The 23,010-nt window shown below is 37.7% G+C and overlaps 1 protein-coding gene across 2 annotated transcripts in view; it reads left to right on the top strand.

Annotated features, from left to right (window-relative positions):
* NELL1 (neural EGFL like 1) overlaps positions 1–23,010 on the top strand; it is a 926,144-nt gene that overhangs the window by 556,897 nt on the left and 346,237 nt on the right. For both annotated transcript variants that reach the window (XM_002821956.3, XM_002821957.4), the window contains exon 14: positions 21,485–21,607. In XM_002821956.3, the coding sequence (XP_002822002.3) occupies positions 21,485–21,607 (123 nt within the window). The remainder of the gene's footprint in view (positions 1–21,484; positions 21,608–23,010) is intronic.

The raw sequence follows: 23,010 nt of genomic DNA, 5'->3' as shown, positions 1-23,010 counted from the left end.
TTACCCATCCTTGTTTTTGTTTTTGTTTTTGTGGCAAGAAGAGCTAAAATCTATTTAGCAGGAATCTCAAATACAGTACAATTTTATTTGATTACCTATAGTCCCCCTCATGTTATACATTAGATCTCTAGACTTGTTCATCTTACGTATTTGTTACTTTGTATCCTCTGACCTACATCTACCCTTTTATTTTCTTTCTTCTTAAAACAAAACACAATACAAACCATCTATCTTTAGTAATAAAAGATACATATTATAAAACATTCAAAAGTGCAAAATGAGTAAGATAAATAGTATACATAACTCCCGTTTATCTTCTATTCAACACTAGTGTAAATTACTGTCAATATTTTAGCATGCATTTTATAGATTTTTTCTATTTATGCACCATTATATATAAATGATCGATATACATTATATATAATATGCCGTATTTAATATATAATTTATATATCCAAATAGAAAAGCACTTGATTGAATTACTACTTTGTGTTTTATTTATTGCTACTGTAGAGTTACTAGAAAGGAGGAAGCTATTTCTCCTCTACCCCTCCTCCCCACTTTCCTCTTTGCACCTCTACTGACATATCCTTTCTTCCCATATCCTTATTCAGGGTTTTGAGTCAAGAACAGCTTCCAGTCCTGGAAAATCAAGCCATCTGTTACTGGGGCAGAGTTAATACACACTTTCCAAGAGGGACTTGGGATTACAGAGGTTGATGTCTGGGGATGTAAAAGTGGTCTAAGCTGAAGTAGTTATAGCCCGAAGGAAGATTTAAGAATCTATAAGCTCTTAAAATGGTTTACAGCCAGAGTGGGGGTAGTTCCACCAAGGGTAACAGAATTTTCTGTATACCCAAAGACTCAGATCTCCAATAATAAAGTTTCTGTCCTTGGCAAAGATCTCAGCCCCTGAGCTTAGCAGAGAATCAGCGGGGCTTTTGACCTCCAATAACTTTTTGGGCTAGATAGTAACCATTGTGAAGACCAGATAGCCCTCCCCAAAACTTTTGTCTAATACCCCCAGAACTGTGGTGGGATCCTACTGGGCACAATCGAGTCCAATAATGAATGAGATTTAGTTATCAATTCTGGCACATAACGGGTTTAGATTTATGTTTATTTTGACTTAGAAAAATGCTGTTTGGACTCAAGAACTGTGTTGTATTATAAATAACATGTCTTTCAGCCTAAAGCACAGATTTTCAGATTTTACATTCTAGGAACCATCTTGTTCCTAGATATGTGTTATACATAATTATTTCTTAACCCCATATTACTATAAAATAAATGGTATATATGTATATATTATATATATATATAAAATACATAATTACTTCTTACCCCCATATTACTATCAAATAAATGTTTTTTTTCAATTAAGGAAATATGGCATATACCTGGGATTTTTATCAAAATAATTAACATTTCTAATTCCCATTCTTGGAAGAATATTTTGTCTAAGTATAACTTTGATGAGTCTTTACATCCCCTTCTTAACATATGGACAGAGAACAAATGTGTTAACTTATTTCAGAACTTTCTCCTTAATAATTTTTAACAGTTTGTTAAGATATAATTTACATAGTTTAAGTTTACCCCATTAAAGTATAGAATTTGATTATCTTAAGTATATTTTCAGAGTTGCACAGCAATTATCATAATCTAGTTTTAGAACATTTCTTAACTGTGGTCCAATGTTTCAAGGTTTCTTTTAAGTTACCTAGTCCAATAGGAATATCCACAACTAGAATAAAAGAAAGAAGCGAAGCTATTTGTTTTAACTTTGGTTTTATGAAATGGTCATGTAGAATATTTCTATCACCTCAAAGAAACTGATACTCATTAATAATCATTACCCATTCTGCTGAGCTTAGCCCTTGATAACTACTAATTTACATTCTGCTTCTATACATATGCTTATTGTGGACATTTTATATAAATAGGATTATATAATTATATCTTTTTTCACTGGTTTCTTTTGTTTAGCATAGTGATTTTGAGGTTCATCTATGAAACCTGTTGAAGTATCTGTCAGTATTTTGTTTTATTGGTGAATAGTATTCAATTGCATGGATATGCCACATTTTCTTCATGCATTGATTAGTTCATGGACATTTAGGTTGTTTTAATCTTTTGGATATTATGAATAATACTGCTATGAGTATCTGTGTGCAGGTCTTTGTGTGGATTTATGTTTTCACTTCTCTTGAGTGTATACCTACAAGTGGAATTGCTGGATGATGTGGTAACCCTATGTTTGTTTGAGGAACTGCCAAACTAATTTCCATAGAGACAGAAATATTTTACACTTCCACGAGCAATATCCAAGGGCTCCAATTCCTCTATTTCTTGCCAACTTATTATTATCTATCCTTTTTATTCTAGGCATTCTAGTGGATGTGAAGTGGTATCTCATTGTGGCTTTGCTTTGGATTTCCCTAATTGTTAATGATGTTGAGAATCTTTCATGTGCCTCTTAGCCATTTCTATATCTTCTTTGGGGAAAAGACTGTTTAAATACTTTTCCCCCTTTCTAATTGGGTTATATTTTAATTATTGCATTCTAAAGGTTCTTTATATATTCTAGATTCAAGTCCCTTTTAAGATATATGATTTGCAAATGTTTTCTCTTACTGTGTGTCTTCAGCGATTTTTTTGCAAAAGAAATGCCCTGCTTCAAAGAAAGCTTCTGAAGCCTCATTGTTATTTTCTCCACCCACAAAATCACTGTGATAAATAAATGGGGATATCAACATGTCATTACCTGGTTGTATTTCATTTTTAAGCTCTTCTCTTTAGAGTTCCTTCCAGATCCCCAATTCAGTTACCTTTCTGGGGGGTCTTAGTTCTTCTTGACCTGTCTACAGCTTTTGATACCAAAGCTTTTTATCTCTGTCCTACCTTCTTTTCTGCCTTCCATCATTTCTTCCTTCTTTCCTTTCTTTCTTTTATAAAGGGATATTTGTATTAAGCACTTACTAAATTTTAGAAGCCCAGCTATGGGCTGGAGATAAAGAAAAGAAATATATGGTTTCTATTAAGAGATTTCTGCTCTAGTGAGAAGAAAGACTTTCATAATACACTAATAAATGTAAATTATAAATGTGATTAGTCCTATGAAGGAAATATATTGGATATTATATAAGAATATTACAGGGGAAATTGCCTCACTCAAGGAAATTAAAAGTTCTTTCTCTGAGAAGGTGAAGACATACTTGAGATCTCAAGGATAAGCGGATATTACGTAGGATGAAGAGGGAGGACCATATGAAAATGCTTATGATGAGAGGTAAAAAGGAACTTTTGAGGCAGGAGACAAAGCGATTGTGCTTGCAGTTTAGCAGACAAGAAGGGGAATGGAGCAAAATCATGCTGGGCACGTAGGTAAAGGCAAGAGCATACTGGGCTGAGAGTAATGTTAATAATGTTTGTCTGCATTTTAAGACCAATGGGAAGTATCTGAAGAGCTTTGGCCAGGTGTGGCAAAATGATAAGACTTGAATTCCTAAAAGATTGCTGTAAGGGCAGTATGAAAAATAAATTGCAGGTGGGCAATGGGGAATGTGAGGAGATCCATTGGGAAGCTATAGCAATAGCCAAAGTGAGAGATGCTGATAACTTGGATAAGCGGAGTGGCAATGGAAATGGAAATGTGGGAATGAGTTTGAGAGATACTTAGGAAGAAAAATTAGCAAGACTTGGTGATGGATTGATTACAAGAGATTAAGGGAGAAGGAGGTATCAAGAATGAATAATAACTGCATGGTTCTGCTGCTTCTTGTTTTTTTGTTTTGTTTTGTTTTGTTTTTCTTTTTTTTTGTTTGTTTGTTTTTTTTCTTTTTTGAGATGGAGTCTTTCTCTGTCGCCTTGGCTGGAGTGTAGTGGTATGATCCCAGCTCACTACAACCTCTGCCTCCTGGGTTCAAACAATTCTCCTGCCTCAGCCTCCTGAGTAGCTGAGATTACAAGAGAGTGCCACCACACCTGGCTAATTTTTGTATTTTTAGTAGAGATGGGATTTCACCATGTTGGCCAGGCTGGTTTCAAACTCCTGGCCACATACAACCTCTCTGTCCCCACTTATTCATTTAGAAAATAGGGATGACAATAATACTAGTTGATATGGATGATATAATGTACTTCAACAGTATCTGGCTCGTATAGTATGAGCATAATAAATGTTACTTATGAAAAATTCAAATTATTATTGCTGTTTAGAAAAGAAGCAAAGGAGAAAAGTGACTAATTTCTGAAAAATTAAATACACTGGAGTCTTTTGGTTCCAACCCAGATAGAGCAGTCCCAGTCCTTCTAGGTTCTTCCTCTTACAACTAAAATTCACCTGGACATAACCCTACTCCAATCCTGTGGCAATAAAAAACTGCTTAGTAGAAGCAGTTGGTGCTGAGATTCCTCTACTGAAGTAAAGTCGCTGGAGTTCAGCAGGGAGCTGAGCCACCACTTCCATGCAGCAACATGGAGACTCAATAAGGCAGTGCAAGGCAGGGCTATTTGGCCCTCGCTTTCTCCCAAATCCATTGTTAATGCAGCCCATCAGGGAACTGGAGCTCTACCTCCACCCGGCATTGACAAGGTGGTATAAAATAGGGCTAACATTATACTTCGTGGTGAAAGACTGAATGCTTTTCTCCTAAATTTGGCAACAAAGCAGTGATGTCTGCACTTACCACTCTTGGGCAACCTAGCACTGGAAGTTTTAGCCAAGACAATAAGGCAACAAAAAGAAATAAGCTTGCAGATTCGAAAAGAACAAATCAAGCTGTATCTATTTACAGAAGGCATAATTTTCTATGTAGAAAATGTCAAGAAATTATAAAAATGTTGTAGAACTAACAAGTGAGTTCATCCAAGTCTCAAGTTACAAGATCAATACAGAAAATTAATTTTATTCCTATATACTAGTAACTGATGTGTAGAAACTAGAATTAAGCATCTACTATCATATATAATTGCGCCAAAGTAAAATGAAATGCCTAAGAAAATGAAATACCTAGTTAAAAGTCTAACAAAACATTTATAGGATCTGTATGCTTAACATTTAAAGAAATACTAATGGAAGGAATAAAATATTATATAAGTAAATGGAGAGGCATACTGTATCCATGGATTAGATGACTCAATATAGTAAAGATGTCAATTCTCCATAAGTTGATCTGTAAAGTTTAACATAATTCCTAAAAAAATTCCAACAAGCTTAATCTAAAATTTAGGTAGAAGTGTAAAAGAACTAGAATAGCTAAAATAATTTTGAATTGAATAATTTTGAATTGAATATTAAGGATTTCTTTATAGATACTATATTCAAGACAGTGTAGTATTGGCAGGGGAATAGACACAAAGATCAATAGAACAGAATAGAGACCCCAGAAACAGACAAATACAAATATAACAAATTGGTTTTGACAAAGTTATTAACACAATTCAATGGAGAAAAAGCCTTTTGAACACACGGCACTGGAGTCACTGGATGTGCATAGGCAAAAAAATTAACCCCAACCTAAACCTTATACCTTATCAAAAATTAACTCAAATGTATCATGGACTTAAATGTAAAAATATAAAACTATTGGAAAAATTAGGAGAATATCTTTGGAACCTAAGGTTAGAGAAGAGTTCTTGGACATTACATTAAAAGCACTATATATAAACTAAGAAATGATGAATTCATTGTCATGAAAATTAAAACCTTTTGCATTGTGAAAGACTGTGATAGAATGAAAATATAAACTGCAGGCTGTGAGAAAATATTGGCAAATCCCATATCCAATAAAGGCCTTATACAGGGTATCTTTTATCTGAAATTCTTGGACCAGAAGAGTTTCAGATTTCAGACTTTTTCAGAATTTGGAATATTTTCATTATACTTATCAGTTGAACATCCTAAATCCAAAAATTTGCAATCCAAAATGCTCCAGGGAGCATACTTTGACGATCGTGTCAGCACTCAAAATGTTTTGAATTTTGGAGCAATTCAGATTTTCGATTTCCAGATTTAAGATGCTCAACCTGTATGTGGAAAATATGAAGAATTCTCAAAACTTAACAGTAAAAAATCAATCCAGTTATAAAATGGGCAAAAGACATGAACAAATATTTTATTAAAGTGTAGATACAGATGGCAGGTGAAAATATACTCAACACCATTGGCAGTTAGCAAAATATAAATTAAAAACATAATGCATTATTGCTATACACCCATCAGAATAGCTAAAACAAAAAATAATGACAACATCAGGTGTCAGTTAGGATAGGAGAGACGATCATTCAGACATTGCTCATGATAATATAAAATTACAGCCATTCTAGAAAATCATTTGGTAGTTTTCTTGGAAACTAAACATGTTCTTACCAGATGACCCTGCAATCACACTTTTGGATATTTATCCTAGAAATGTAAAAATGCATGTTCACAAAATGCTTGTACATTCTTTAAATGACAAACTATAGATATGGAGAACAGCTTAGTGGTTGACAGTATTAGGGTGGGTGGGTGGGAAATGTCGAGTGGGTGCAAATACAAAGAGATCGTGATGGTGGTTTTGTGAATTTTACATGAGATAATATGGCATAGAACTATACACATACATAATACATACATGCATAAATGAATATAGATTAAAATGGTATAAACTAAATTATATTTGTACACTGGTTAACAGTAACATGCTAATGTCAATCTTCTGATTTTGATATTGTACTACAGGTATGTAGGATGCTGATATGGTTTGACTGTGTCCCCACCCAAATCTCATCTTGAATTGTCATTCCCATAATCTCCACATGTCGTGGGAGGGACCCGGTGTGAGGCAATTGAATCACGAGGGTGGTTATCTCTATGCTGTTCTCATGATAGTGAGTGCATTCTCATGAGATCTGATGGTTTTATAAGGGGCTATTTCCCCACCCTTTTCTCTCACTTCTCCTTGTGGCCACCATGTAAAGAAGGACATGTTTGCTTCTTCTTCTGCCATGATTATAAGTTTCCTGAGGCCTTCTCAGCCATACTGAACTGTGAGTAAATTAAACCTCTTTCCTTTATAAATTACCTATTCCCAGCTAGTTCTTTATTAGCAGTGTGAGACTGAACTAATCCAGTAAATTGGTGTAGAGAGTGAGGTGCTGGTATAAGGATACCCAAAAATGTGGAAGTGACTTTGGAACTGGGTAACAGGCAGAGACTGGAACAGTTTGGAGGGCTTAGAAGAAGATTGGAAAATATGGGAAAGTTTGGAACTTCCTAGAGACTTGTTGAATGACTTTGACCAAATGCTGATAGTGATATGGAAAATGAAGTCCAGGTTGAGGTGGTCTCAGATGGAAATTAGGAACTGGTTGGCAGCTGGAGTAAAGGTGATTCTTGTTATGCTTCAGCAAAGAGACTGGCAGCATTTTGCCTCTGCCGTAGAGATCTTTGGAACTTTGAACTTGAGAGAGATGATTTAGGGTGACTTGTGGAAGGAATTTCTAAGTAGCAAAGCATTCAAGAGAAAGCAGAGCGTGAAAGTTTGGATAATTTGCAGCCTGACAATGTAATAGAAAAGAAAACTGATTTTCTGGGGAGAAATTCAAACCCACTGCAGAAATTTGCATAAGTAATAAGGGGCTGAGTGTTAATCACCAAATCAATGGGAAAAATGTCTCCAGGGCATGTCAGAGACTTTCATTGCAACGCCTCCTATCACAGGCCCAGAGGCCTAGGAGGGAAAAATGATTTCCTGGGCCAGGTCCAGGGCCCCCCTTCTGTGTACAGCCTCAGGACTTTGTTCCTGATGCTCCAACTATGGCTAAAAGAGACCAGGGTAGAGCTTGACCCATTACTTCTGAGGGTGCAAGCCCCTAACTTTGACAGCTTCCATGTAGTGTTAAGCCTGTAGGTGCACAGAAGTCAAGAATTCAGGTTTGGGAACCTCCACCTAGATTTCAGAGGATATATGGAAATGCTTGGTTGTCCAGGCAGAAGTCTGCTGCAGGGGCAGAGGTCTCATGGAGAATCTCCGCTAGGGAAGTGCAGAAGGGAAATGTGGAATTGGAGCCCCCACACGGAGTCCTCACTGGGGCACTGCTTAGTGGAGCTGTGAGAAGTGGGCCACCATCCTTCAGATCCCAGAATGGTAGATCCACTGACAGCTTGCACTATGTGCCTGGAAAAGTTGCAGACACCCAAAGCCAGCTCATGAAAGCAGCTGGGAGGGGGCGCTGTACCTTGCAAAGCCACAGGGCCGGAGCTGCTCAACACCATGGCAGCCCACCTCTTGCATCAGCGTGCCCTGGATGTGAGACATGGAGTCAAGGGGGATCATTTTGGAACTTAAATGTTTTAATGACTGCCCTATTGGATTTTGGACTTGCATGGGAACTGTGGCCCCTTTGTTTTGGCCAATTTCTTTCATTTGGAGCGAGTATATTTGCCCAACGCATGTACCCCCATTGTATCTAAGAAGTAAATAATCACTTTTGATTTTGCAGGCATATAGGCAGAAGGGACTTGCCTTGTCTCAGATGTTACCTTGGACTTTGGGTTTTGGATTAGTGCTAGAATGAGTTAGGACTTTGGGGGACTGTTGGCAAGGCATGATTGTATTTTGAAATGAGGAGACATGAGATTTGGGAGAGGTCAGGGGCAGAATGATATGGTTTGGCTGTTTTCCCACCCAAATCTCACCCTGAATTTTAGTTTCCATAATGCCTATGTGTTGTAGGAGGGACCCAGTGGGAAGTAATTTAGTCATGAGGGTGGTTACCTCCATGCTGCTCTTGTGATAATGAGTGAGTTCCCACGAGATCTGATGGTTTCATAAGAGGCTATTCCCCCCTCCTTCACCCTGTACTTCTTACAACCACCATATAAAGAAGGACATGTTTGCTTCCGCTTCTCCATGACTGTAAATTTCCTGAGGCCTCCTGAGCCATGTTTAACTGTGAGTCAATAAAGCTACTTTACTTTATCAATTATGCAGTCTCAGATATGTCTTTATTAGCAGTGTGAGAACGAGTTAATACATTGGGGAAAGCTAGGTGAAGGGTACATTGGGGGAAGCTAGGGGAAAGGTACATTGTGGGAAGCTGAGTGAAAGGTACATTGGGGGAAGCTGGGTGAAGGGTACATAGGAGTCTTCTTTCTTTTTTACAACTTCCTGTGAATCTGTAATTTTTTTTAAGTAAAAAATTACCTACACTGTGGCCAACATTGTAGCAATTCTTTTGGATGACATAGTAAAGTGGACTTTTAGAAAGACTGTAGGAGATGGAATGAGGAGATGGTAATTTGAGTTTCAGAAGTAGAACTTATCATTGATATTTTTGTGCTTATAGGAAAAGTGCCTTACATGCTCCAAATCCTAATTTCTTCATCTATAAAATGTTACTGATAGATAAAATCTGCTTGTCATGTCCTAGTCCAGTCATTGTTACAATTTTTTAAGATACATAAAAGGTTACTTTGAACAAAATAAAGCCACAAGCCAGCAGACCCCCAAACATGGGGCATTTGTAGCCACAGTAGAAATGTTTGTCAGATAGTCGTTTGGGTCCTGATTGGTTTACTAAGGAAAGCAATGTGTCAATTGATCATGGCTACTGATGCCAGAGTCACTGTTACAGGGTTGGATTTATTAGAGCCTTCCTGAGACTTTCCATGGACAGGAAATGAGAAGGAAGAAGAAAAGAACTATGTGATAATGACTGTTTAATTAGTGCTTGAATATTAGTTAAAAAATTATTGTTATGGTCATTATTATTATAATCAGTGAAGAAATAGCTTGCTGTGACAATCATCATTTTTTGTCCTGATAAGTTGGATATTCCAAATATACTATAGCCAAACTTAGGTTATACATCCATCCTAAATGTGTATTTTTCACCTTTCTAACCCGTAGTCTTATTTCCTGGGGACTATAATTGATTCTAAGCAAATATTTCTTTGGACCTGCAAAGAGGCATTCTAATTTAATTTGCTTCAAATGCCTATCTGTTCACAACCATTCTGCCTAAACTATTAGCTGTAAAAGAAAGAGAAAGATTTCTCGATCAATTTTTAAATTTTTTAAAAAATTGACATGTAGTAAGTGTACATATTTATAAGATACAGAATGACATTTAAATACATGAATACAATGAGTAATGATCAAATCAGAGTAATTAGCATATCCATCGCCTCAAATATTTATCATTTGTTTGTGTTAGGAAAATTCAAAATTCTATTTTCTAGTATTTAAAAATATGCAGTAAGTTACCCTAGGGGTAACCATAGTTACCCCACAGTGTTATAGAACACTACAACTTATTCTTTAGCTATAATATTCTGTCTCCTAATCAACCTCTCTTTATCCTCCTCTCTGTACTATCTTTTCCAGCTTCTCATAACCACAAGTCTACACTATACTTTTGTGAACTCAAATTTTTAAAGTCCCAAGTATGAGTGAGAATACGTGGTATTCATCTTTCTGTGCATGACTTATTTTATGTAACATAATGTCTTCAAAGCTCATCGATGTTGCCACTAATGGCAGGATTTTATTCTTTTTATTACTTAGTAGTATTCCATTGTGTGTACATGACACATTTTGAATCCATTCTTCTATTGATGGACACTTAGGTTGATTCCATATGTTGGCTATTGTGAATAATGCTGCAGTAAATATGGTGGTGCAAATATCTCTTCAATATATAGATTTTTATTCCTGTAGATAAACACAGTAGTGAGATTGCTGGATCACACAGTGGTTCTATTTTTAGTTTAAGAAACACCCATACTGTTTTTGTTAAGGGTTGTACTAATTTAAATTCCACCAACATTGTATGAGTTCTCTTTTCTCTCCATCCTCACTGGCATCTGTTAGTGCCTATCTTTTCGATATAAGCCATTTTAACTGGGGTGAGATAATATCTCACTGTACTTTTGATTTTCATTTCCTTGCTGATTAATGATGTTGAGCATTTTAAAAATATCTTTGTTGTCCATATTGCTGCCTGCTTTTAAAAAGTGAGTGTTCATATTATTTGTCAATTTTTATTTTGGGTTATTTGCTTTTGTGCTGTTAAATTATTTGAGTTCCTTGTATATTCTGGATATTAATCCCTTGTCACATGATAGCTTGAAAACCTATTGCTCCAATTTCGTAGGTTGTCTCTTTACTCTGTTGTTTCTTTCGCTGTGCAGAAGCACTTTAGTTTAATATAATTCCACTTACCTATTTTTAGTTTTGTTGCCTGTACTTTTGAAGTCTTACCCTAAAATGTCTGCCCATATCAATGTCCTAAAGCATTTTCCCTATGTTTTCGTCTAGTAGTTTTATTAATTTAGGTCTCACATTTAAGCATTTAATCTACTTTGAGTTGATTTTTGTACATGGTGAGAAATAGGGGTCTAATTTCATTTTTCTGCATTATGAATATCCAGTTTTCCCAGCACCATTTAAGGAAGAGGTTGTCCTTTCTCCAATGTAAGTTGCTGGCACTTTTGTCAAAAATCAGTTGGATGTTTTATTAGTCTGTTCTCACATTGCTATTAAGAACTACCTGAGACTGGTAATTTATAAAGAAAAGAGGTTTAATTGACTCTCAGTTCTGCAGGCTGTACAGGAAGCATGGCTTCAGAAACCTTAGGAAACTTATGGTCATAGTGGAAGGTGACGAGACGGAGGCACAACTTGCATGGCAGGAACAGGAGGAAGAGAGCAAAGAGGAGGTGCTACACACTTTCAAACAATCAGATGTCATGAGAACTCGCTATCATGAGAACAGCAATTGGGAAATCTGTCCCCATGATTGAGTCACCTCCTACCAAGTTCTGCCTCCAACACTGAGGTTTACAATTCGACATGAGATTTGGGCAGGGACACAAATCCAAGCCATATCAGCTGTAAATACATGAATTTATTACTGGGTTCTCTATTATGTTCAATCAGCCTGTGTATCTGTTTTTATGCCGGTATCATGCTGTTTTGGTTACCATAGCTTTGTAGTATATTTTGAAGTCAGGTAATGTGATGTCTTCAGCTTTATCATTTTTGCTCAGTTCTGCTTTTTGGCTATTTGGGATCTTTTATGGTTCCTCAAGTTTTAGGCTTTTTTCCTATTTCTGTGAAGAATTTCATTGATATTGATATCGACATGTCATTAATAGGGATTGCATTGAATCTGTAGATCACTTTGAATAGTATGGTTTGTTTAACAGTATTAATTCTTTCAATTTATGAACATGGAATACTTTTACATTTTTGTGTGTCCTCTTTAGTTTCTTTTGTCAATGTTTTGTAGTCTTCATTATAGAGATCTCTCACCTCCTTCATTAAATTTATTCCTAGGAATTTTTTTTTGTAGCTATTGTAAATGCATTTGCACTCTTGATTTCTTTTTCAGCTACTTTGTTGCTGATGTATAGAAATGTACCAATTTTTATGTGTTAATTTTGTATCCTGCAACTTTACTGAATTTGTTTATTCTGAGATTTCTTTTTGGTGGAGCTTTTGGGTTTTTCAGTATATAATATTATATCATCTGCAAAGAGGGCAATTTGACTTCCTCTTTTCCTATGTGGATTCCCTTTATTTATTTCCCTTGTCTAATTGCTCTGGCCAGAACTTTGAGTACTATGTTGACTAGCAGTGCTAAAAGTTGTTATCTTTGTCTTATTCTAGTTCTTAGAGAAAAATATTTTGGTTTTTCCTGATTCAGTATGATGTTAGCTATGGGCTTGCATATATGGTCTTTATTGTGTCTGGGTATACTGATTCTATACCTAATTCATTGAGAGTTTTTATCATGAAGTGATATTGAATTTTACCAAATGCTTTCTCTGCATCTATTGAGATGATAATATGGTTTTTGTCCATTCTGTTGATTGGACAATGCTGTGATATATCTCACATTTATTGATTTGAGTATGTTGAAGCATGTTTGCATCTCCTAGGTAAATACTACTTGATCATGGTATATAATCTTTGTGTTGTACTGTTGTATTCAGTTTGCTAGTATTTGGTCGAGGATTTTTGCATCTGTGTTAATCAGGGATATTGGCCTTTAATTTGCTTTCTTTGTAATGTTTTTGTCTGATTTTAGTATCAGGATAATACTGGCCTTGTACAATAAGTTAGCAAGAATTACCACCTCTTCAGTTTTTGTAATAATTTAGAAGAATTGGTAGTTAATTATTTTCTAAAAGTTTGATAGAATTCAGCAGTGAAGGCATCCATTCCCAGGGTTTTCTTTACTGGGAGATTTTTTGTTACTGTTTCAATCTCTTTACTTTTTATTGGTCTGTCCAGTTTTCCTATTTCTTTCTGGTTTAAAATTGATAGGTTACCTGTGTCCAGAAATTTATCTATTTGCTCTAGGTTTTCCAGTTTGTTGGCATATAGCTGTCATAATAGTGTCTAATGATTTTTTTGTTGTTGTTCAGACGAGGTCTCGCTCTGTTGCCCAGGATGGAGTGAAGTGGCATGATCATGGCTCACTGCAGCCTTGACCTCCCAGGTCAAGAAATCCTCCCACCTCAGCCTCCCTAGTATTTGGAACTGCTGATGTGGGCTACCATACCTGGATAATTTTTGTAGTTTTTATAGAGATGGGATTTCACTGTGTTTCTCAGGCTGGTCTCTAACTCCTGGGCTCAATCAGTTCACCTGCCTCAGCCTCCCAAAGTGCTAGGATTACAGACATGAGCCACTGTATCCGGCCTAGTTCAATGATTCTTTATATTTCTGTAGTATTGGTTGTAATGTCTCTCATTTTCAGTTTCTTGATTTTATTTATCTAGGTCTTTTCTCATTTTTCCTTAGTCTAGCCAAAGGTTTGTTGATTTTGTTTATCTTTTCAAAAAACAAGCTTTTTGTTTCTTTGATCTTTTGTATTTTGTTTGTTTGTTTGTTTTGTTTTTGTTTGTTTTTTGACAGAGTCTTGCTCTGTCACCCAGGCTGGACGGCAGTGGTGTGATCTTGGCTCACTGCAGGCTCTGCCTCCTGGGTTCACACCATTCTCCTGCCTCAGCCTCACAAGTAGCTGGGACTACAGGCACCTGCCACCACGCCTGGCTAATTTTTTGTATTTTTTTTTTTTTAGTAGAGATGGGGTTTCACCGTGTTAGCCAGGATGGTCTTGATCTCCTGACTTTGTGATCTGCCCGCCTCGGCCTCCCAAAGTGCTGGGATTACAGGCATGAACCACCACACCTGGCTGATTTTTTGTATTGTTTAAGTCTCCATTCAGTTTAGTTCTACTCTGGTCTTTATTATTTCTTTCCTTCTACTAATTTTGGGTTTGGTTGGCTCTTGCTTTTGAAATTTCTTGAGGTACATCATTAGATTGCTTATTTGAAATCTTTCTATTATTTTTATGTCAGCTTTTATTGCTATAAACTTGCCTTTTAATACTGGTTTCACTTTGCCCCAGAGGTTTTGGTATATTGTGTTTCTGTTTTCCTTTGTTTCAAGAATTTTTATGACTTCCATCTTAATTTCTTCATTGACCCAGTGGTCATTCAGGAACGTGTTTATATTCCATGTTTTTACATAATTTTCAAAGTTCCTTTTGGTATTGATTTCTAGTTTTATTCCATTGTGGTCTGCGAAGAAACTTGATATAATTTCAATTTTTAGAAATTTGTTTAGACTTTTGTGGTCTAACATATGTTCTATCCTGGAGAATGTTCTATGTGCTGATGAGAAGAATGTATGCTTTGTCATTGGATATATTGTTCTGGAAATGTCTTTTATGTCTATTTGGCCTAAAGTCCAGTTCAAATCCAATCTTTTCTTGTTGATGTTCTGTCTAGATGATCTATCTAATGCTGAGAGTGGGTTGTTCAAGCCCCCTATCATTATTATATTGGAATCTCTTCTCTCTCTCTCTCTTTCTCTTTCTCTCTTCAGATCTAGTAACATTTGCTTTATGAATTTGGGTCCTCCAGTGCTGGATGCATGTGTATTTACAATTGTTATATATACTTGCTGAATTGATTCCCTTATCATTATATAATGACATTCTTTTTCTTTCTTTTTTCTTCTTTTACTTAATATCTATTTCATCTGATATAAACATAGCTACTTCTGCTCACTTTTGATTTCTATTTGTGTGGAATATATTTTTTATCCCTTTACTTTTAGATGGTGTGTGTTTTTACAGACAATATTAGTTTCTTATGAACTTCATATAGTTGGGTCTTACAAAAAATCCATTCTGGCAGTCCATATATTTTAATTGGGAAATCAAAACCATTTATATTTGAGGTTTATGTTGATAGATGAGTACTTCTGTTATTTTGTTAATTGTTTTCTGGTTGTTTTTTATACCCTTTGTTCCTTTCTTCTTCTCTTATTGTTTATTTTTGTGGTTTGGTCGTTTTCTGTAATAGTAATGTGTGATCCCATTCCTTTGTATTTGTTTATCTGCTCTATCGGTGAGTTATACATGAGTACTACTTTCATGAAAGTATATGACTCAAAAAAAAAAGTATATATTGCCCTTCACTTCCTGATGTAGGACTTTGTTAAGCTCTTCTTGTAGGTCAGGTCTACTGGTGATAAATTTCCTCAGTTTTTGCTTGTCTGTGATAGACTTTGTTTCTCCATCATTTCTGAAGGTTAGTTTTTCTGCGTATAGGGTTCTTTGGTGGCATTTGTTTTTTTCTTTCAGCACTTTGAATATATCATCCCATTCTTTCCTGGCCTGCAGGTTTCTGCTGGAAAATCTGCTGTTAGTCTGATGGCATATCCTTATATGAGATTTGATGTTTTCCTCTCAGTTTTTAGCATTCTGTCTTTATCTTTGCCTTTTGAAAGTTTGACTATAATGTGCCTTGGCAAGGACCTTTTTGGGTTAAATTTATTTGGGGGCTCTTAGCTTTCTAAATCCGGATGGTCGTATCTCTCCTAAGTATTGGGAAGTTTTTAGTTAATATTTTTATTTTATTATTATTTTTTGAGACAAAGTCTCTGTCTATCACCCAAGCTGGAGTGCAGTGGCATGAACATGGTTCACTGCAACCTCGACCTCCTGGGCTCAAGTGATCCTCCTGCGAAGTTATGACCACAGTTGTATGCCACCATACCCAGATTTTTTTTTTTTTTTTTTGGTAGATATGGCACGTCACCGTCTTCCTCACTCTGGTCTCAAACTCCAAGCTATCCTCCTGTCTCAGCCTCCCAAAGTGCTGGGATTATAGGTATGTGCCACCATGCCCAGCCTATGGCTATTTTTTTAAAATAGTTTTTCTATGCCATTTCCCATCTTTTCTTCTTAGAACTTCCAAAATTCACATATTTGTTTACTTAATGGTGGCCCATATGTCCTTTTGTTTTAAAATGTCTTCTTATTTTTGTCTGAGTTTCTTCAAAAGAGCTGTCTTCAAGTTTAGAAATTATTCTGCTTCAACTAGCCTATTATTGACATTCTCAATTAAAGTTTTATTTCATTCATTGAATTGTTCTGTTTCAAGATTCCTCTGGTTTTGTTTTGTGATATCTATCTCTTTGTTGAATTTCTCATTCAGATCAGGCACTGTTTTTCTGATTTTGTTGAAATATCTGTGTTCTCTTGTATCTTGCTGAATCTCCTTAAGATCATTATTTTGAATTCATTTTCAGTAATTTCATAGACTTCATTTGCTTTTGTGTGTTGGCTCCCTCTGTCCTGGGGTAAGCCTCTTTGCTTTGCTGAACTGCCTGTCCCATGGAATATAGGGTGCTACATGGGCTCAGATGCTATGGTCATGGTATCATTTCTGTGTCCATCTCATGTCATGATGCTGCAGCCTTCTGGGTGTATGTGGTGGGATGGCAGCAGGACCCCAGGAATATGGACATGCAGGGACTATTGGATCCTACGAATGGATACATTCTGGTGGCAGCTCTGCTCTTAAAATGGTATTGTGCTTCAGCATCCCGGATCCAGGGGAGTGCAAAGGACTCAGCGTGTTTTCCCTCTCAGGAAATATGAAGTTGCTTGGACTCCAAATGCTCCCTATGCTGGGATCAGGGCCTGTAAGGGCTGTGAGGCTCTTCTGTACCTAGAATTGCTGGTGTCCATGGTGGGAATATGGTTGCTGGCAATCTCCCACTTTCTTTTTTCCCACAATGGGAGTTCCTCTTGGCTTGAAACAAATTGATACTGGGTGCTTTGCTTTTCTCCCTATAATGCCTTTTTAAGTTTCTGTACCCTAAAAAGTTTTCATAACTTCTCTGCTGAATCCCAGTATTCTTCCTTAAATACTCTGTTTGATTTGTGGTTATCTACTGGTTGTTGTGGTCCTTTGTCAGGGAAGTGAGTGCTGGACACCTCTATTTAATCATCTTGATAACATCTGTCTCAATTCAGTTGTAACCATCATCTTATGATTAAGTCTGCCCACAAGTAATTGTCGCGGCAATATTAGTAGAAGTAGTAGTAGTAGTAAGTAGTAGTAGTAGTAGTTGTTGTTGTAGTAGTAGTAGTGCAGCAGCAGCAGCAGCAGCAGCAGCAGTAGCAGCAATGACAATCAAATACCTAACACTTGTGGAGCACTTACCAGCTGTAACATGCTGTCATAAATTTTCTACCTATATTAATTAATTTAATTCTCAAAACAATCCCAAATGGTAGGTTCTATTATTGTCCATATTTTACAATGAGGAATCTAAGACAGAGAGGTTGGGTAACTTATTTAAGTAGACATAGCTTGTAATTGGCAAACCAGGATCTTCTAAACTAGGCCAGTGGCTTTGGAGTTCATACTCTTAACCTCTATGCCAGTCTGTCTTTCGCAATCACTTGTCATATCTTTTGCAGCATCCTTGGCAACTGGAAAGGAATGTGACATTTATAGAAGAAAATGGTATTTTCTTTGGCTGTCTCTATTAAACACAGGTTTGAAGATGCTGGTCATTTTGAAAATTTGGCATGACTAAAGAAAATGAAATGTGGAAGTTCTATGGCCTTTGTTCTTTGGGAATAGGTCATCTATTCTTAGTAAGTATGTAGCAGATCTCAGTAGGAATTGGGGGCTAGAATACAGAAACACAGTTCATCGTTGGCATTATGATATCATTTCCACATGTCATGGTTTAGTTTCAGCCACATCCAAATTAACTTCCAACTGCTCAGTGACATGTTTGTTCATCTAGTGTCTGCATTCACAATCTCAGTTTCTCTACTTACCAGTTCTATGATCTTAGGAAAGTTATATAAAGTACTTTTGTCTAAGTTTCTTCTTTGTAAAATGAGCAAACTTACTTCATTTAATTGCTGGGAGAATTAAATGGTATAATACGTGTAAAATATTGACTTCAGTGCTTGGCATTCTCTAGGTTCAATAACATTATGTAAGGTATTAATAAAGTGAAGGTGGTGGAAAATATGCTAAAATTCCTCTCCTCAAAGTCAATTATGGCATTAATGACAAAACTTGCCAATATCATCACGATATATTATGATATCATTGCCTCCAAAGAGGTAAAGATATTAAATTTTATAAAAGTTCTAAGATAGATGAAATTCATGGTCTAGAGAAAAAGTGTGTAAGGTTTCATGAACATGGTAAGAGTATGGGTTTGAAGTGGTGTCTGAAGCCAGGCAAAGGCAGATAAACCAACTACATTGTGAGAGAGTATTGTGGGTCAAGGAAACAACATGAAAAACTAGAGAGGTAGGAGCAAACTCGTACATTTGCAGGACAGCAATGATGCCACCTCATTAGAGAAAAAGATTTACTTCAAGAATATTGGAAGATAAGACCTGGTAGGTAAGGAGGGACCAGGCTTTTGGAATGCTGCACAGAACCATACCTTTCTCCATACTTAAGCCTGCATGAGCAACTCTAATTGAGAAACCTTGGTCATTTGTGAAAGATTATTTAAAATACTACCTTTTGCAAGAGGACTTTTCTCTTCTCTCCATTAGAAGGAATTTCTTCCCTCCAATAAACTCAGTCTAGCTTATCTTTATTCCTCTTATCTAGCATGACCACACATGCTAGTTTGCCTGGGCCATTCTGAGTTATGCTTGTTATGCCAGTGTAATTATTAGTAGAGCACCCTTTCATTCTAAAATATGTTCCTTTTGTATGATAAAATAAAAGGTCAACTACTTATAACTCTTATCACTTATCTTCTGTGTTCCAGTTAGTTACCCCTATTAAAATGTTCAGGCTAGCAAAGACCATTATCTACTCATCTTTGTATTCCCAGTACAGACCATAATAATTATTTATTAAATGAATTTAAAGAAGGAGGCTGAAAACTCTTGGAGTATAAGTCTGAATTCTTAGACTTTTTTATGTTTCTAACCTTGTCTGGTATTGCACCTGCACATACTAGGTACTTGATAGGTTTGTTAATTCGAGTGGACACGCACAAGGGTATACTGGTTCTGGAGTGTGCTGGAGATGACTTAAGCACAGACTTGAAGTGTGTCCTCAGAAATCTTATCTTCTTTTCTCACTGTTTGCTAACCTGTGCACATTTCTTGCTGACAGTTTGGGTTGGTCTTAAGGCCTAAATAAAAATTTTATTTTGAAAATTCAAGTATTAAATCAACAGTCAGATGCATGTGTGTGCCCTACCTCTGTTGTGTGTGTGTGATGAAAACAGTCCTATTTTGCAGGATTTAACCTTTCTCATTACTGGGTCCCCATTAGGAAATTTAAAATAAAAATAAATGAAGATTGATGATATTTCAAATGATTGGTACATTGATTGAACAATTCACTTAACAAACTATATTGAATTTTTTGTTTTGTTCCAATTAGTGTTATTTCCTTGAGGTTTCTAACTGGAATTTCTATTCTTATTTTATAACTCTTTATGATTTGAATGGCCCTACTGGATTTTTCTTCTTAAAATTTGTGAGAAGTTATGCTAGCAGATGTTAAAAAGGAATAAAGGATATAAACTTTGCCATATTGTTTATTTATAGAGGAGTCATTTGGGTAACTCCATTAACTTGCTGAGTATGAGAGGAAATTATAGTTATCTATGAAACCTTAGTTTCTAACTTGGAATCTTTTCATCTGTTTTCTAGGGTTAGATCGGTTTCCCTCCATGTCCTGTGGATCAAGGATGCCACAGCTATCTGAATATATATAACCCATATCACTACACGGCAGGCAGATACGCAGAGGTTAGATTCTGAACCCTATGAAAGTGGGCTATATGGAAAATTAAACCGCTGAAGGCCCTTAAACAGAGGCCTCAGAGTAAATCCTTTTCCTACTCTCAGCACAATCCTGTGCTCGCCAGCCTTCCCTGTGACCAGTGGTACTCCTTTGGAAATTTTGTTGGGAAATTCTCCTTTGCTAGGCTATATTCACCAGCCTTCCTCTGCAGTTTTATCCTCTTTGTTATAAAGAAGCCATGGAATCTCTCATATAGGTTTGTTTCTTTTCCCCTCTCCCCTCCCCTCCCCTCTCCTTCCCTCCCCTCCCCTCCCCTCTCCTTCCCTCCCCTCCCCTCCCCTCCCCTCTCCTTCCCTCCCCTCCCCTCTCCTTCCCTCCCCTCCCCTCCCCTCTCCTTCCCTCCCCTCCCCTCCCCTCTCCTTCCCTCCCCTCCCCTCCCCTCTCCTTCCCTCCCCTCCCCTCCCCTCTCCTTCCCTCCCCTCCCCTCCCCTCTCATTCCCTCCCCTCCCCTCCCCTCCCCTCTCATTCCCTCCCCTCCCCTCTCCTTCCCTCCCCTCCCTCCCCTCCCCTCCTCTCCTCTCCCCTCCCCTCCCCTGCCCTCCCCTCCTCTCCTCTCCCCTCCCCTCCCCTGCCCTCCCCTCCTCTCCTCTCCCCTCCCCTCCCCTCTCCTTCCCTCCCCTCCCCTCCCCTCCCCTCCCCTCCCCTCTCATTCCCTCCCCTCTCATTCCCTCCCCTCCCTCCCCTCTCCTCCCCTCCCCTCCCTCCCCTCTCCTCCCCTCCCCTCCCTCCCCTCCCCTGCCCTCCCCTCCTCTCCTCTCCTCTTTTTTGTAACCTGAGGGGAAGGTTTCCAATAGTGGACATTTTTCAGCATTGTGGACATTTTAGGCTGGCTAGTTCTTTGTTGTTTTGTGTTCTTCTGCACATTGTACAATGCTTAGCAGCATTCCTGGCCTTTATTCCGTAGGTTTCAGTATCACCTCCTGTTACCAATCACGGCAACCAAAATACCCTCTGACATATCAAATGTTTGCAGGGTGAGGCAGTGCAAAATTCTCCCTACTGAGAACCACTACCTTGGAATCTCTGTGAAAACCTTTTTAGAAGGTGGAAGAAACAACGGCCTTAGTGCAGCACTTACCAATTTTGTGACGGACAGGAGTTGTGTGACTTCTCTGATACTGTTTCTTTACCTGCAAAGTAGGGATAATAACATCTTTCAGAGTTTAGATTTCAACAAGAACTTTTAGGCACATAGTAAGGTACTGACAAGTGGTAGTCACTGTCTTTCTTATTTGGTGAATTCCAGCTACATTTCCCAATACCAGTAATTCCAACTTAAGAAAAAGTGTTTCTCTTTTTCTCTCACCCTGGAAACAGAACACGATGAATGTGGCAGCGGCCAGCACAACTGTGACGAGAATGCCATCTGCACCAACACTGTCCAGGGACACAGCTGCACCTGCAAACCGGGCTACGTGGGGAACGGGACCATCTGCAGAGGTAGGCTTGCCGCCTTAGGGGTGAGTTGTGAGCAGCCGTTCTGCCTGGGCTGTTGGCACTCGTGTGTCGGACCTTCTTGGCAAATCTTTGTGGAACACAGCCAGGGTTCCTGCTCCTGGTTTATCAACTGGCAAGGGTACTGTGCATCAGGGAAAAAGAAAAATGCTTCAGGTTTAGCTTTTGAGTTGAAAGAAAAAGGTATAGGTGTAGCCAGGGGCCCAGTTACATAACTTGATGACTCTGTTCAGCTTTGCCTGTTGGTGTGAGTTTGTGAGGGAAGCTTCGATTGCGGATGTTGGCTTTTCTTTCCTGTGAGATTTCCCCCAAGGGCAAGTGGACACTGTTTCTGTCCACACTTGAGGTATCTGCTTGGGTAGGAAACTTACAGTTTTAGCCTCGCTCAGTGTCTGGGAGCAGTTTGTCAATTCAGAGGCCAGCGCCCTGGCTTCCCTTAGCATTTAGAATAAAAATAAAATTCCTCCTTCTGGCTTGTGAGGGCATTCAGCATCTGGTCCCTGGCTCCTCACAGCTGACACCTCTCTTTCCTCTCACCCTCAATCCCTTTACCTCAGCCTTCTGGGTCCCTGTTATTCCTTCAGCATTGCTGTTGCCTCAGCCACAATGCTCATTTCTTTCATGTCTCTACTCAAATGTCCCCTCATCACAGAAATGTTCTTTGACCACCCTATCTAAAATAGCACCCTTAGTACTTCTTAGCCCACACCAGGCTTGATTTTTTTCTTCACAAACACAACCTGACAGAACATCACAGGGTTATGTGTTTGCTTATCTCTGTGTTATCTGCCTCCCCACTAGGATGTAAGCTCCATGACAGTGAACACTTGGTCTTGTCCCCCCATTGTCCCAGGAGTTTAGAGTGGTGACTTGCACACAGTAGGTGCTTGTTCACTATGTGTTAACTCACCAAATCACCAAAGAGGAAAGGCACAATCATAATGAAAAAATAGGCAACATGAACAGGAAAACAAAAGACATCCTATGAGGTAGGTATTATTATCCTTATTTTAGAAGTGATAAGATTGAGACACAGAGAGGTTAAGTAACTTGCCCGAAGATACATAGTAAACACATTGTCAGTATTCCTCTGCAGGGATGAAATGCTGGTAATCAGTGAAAAATAATTTATAATGATTAAGTCACTATATTTATGTATTGGATTGGGGAAGAATTTTAAAAGATTGATTTTATTCTGTGTTGGTTAAGGTGAGGTAAGCAGAAAGCCTAATACACGATTGTGAGTGTAAATTGGTAAAACTCTTTTTTTAACAGCAATTTGACAAAATTTATCAGCATTCAAAGTACGTATTCTATTGATTCCATCAATTTTACCTCTTGAAATTTATTCTAAAAAAGCACAGGTTCATGAAGAGGGGGAAATGTAT

Source organism: Pongo abelii, chromosome 9 (genome assembly GCF_028885655.2).
Source record: "Pongo abelii isolate AG06213 chromosome 9, NHGRI_mPonAbe1-v2.0_pri, whole genome shotgun sequence".
Lineage (NCBI taxonomy): Eukaryota > Metazoa > Chordata > Mammalia > Primates > Hominidae > Pongo > Pongo abelii.
The sequence above is the reverse complement of the archived record's forward strand: the minus strand, read 5'-3'. Positions and strand labels throughout refer to the sequence as shown.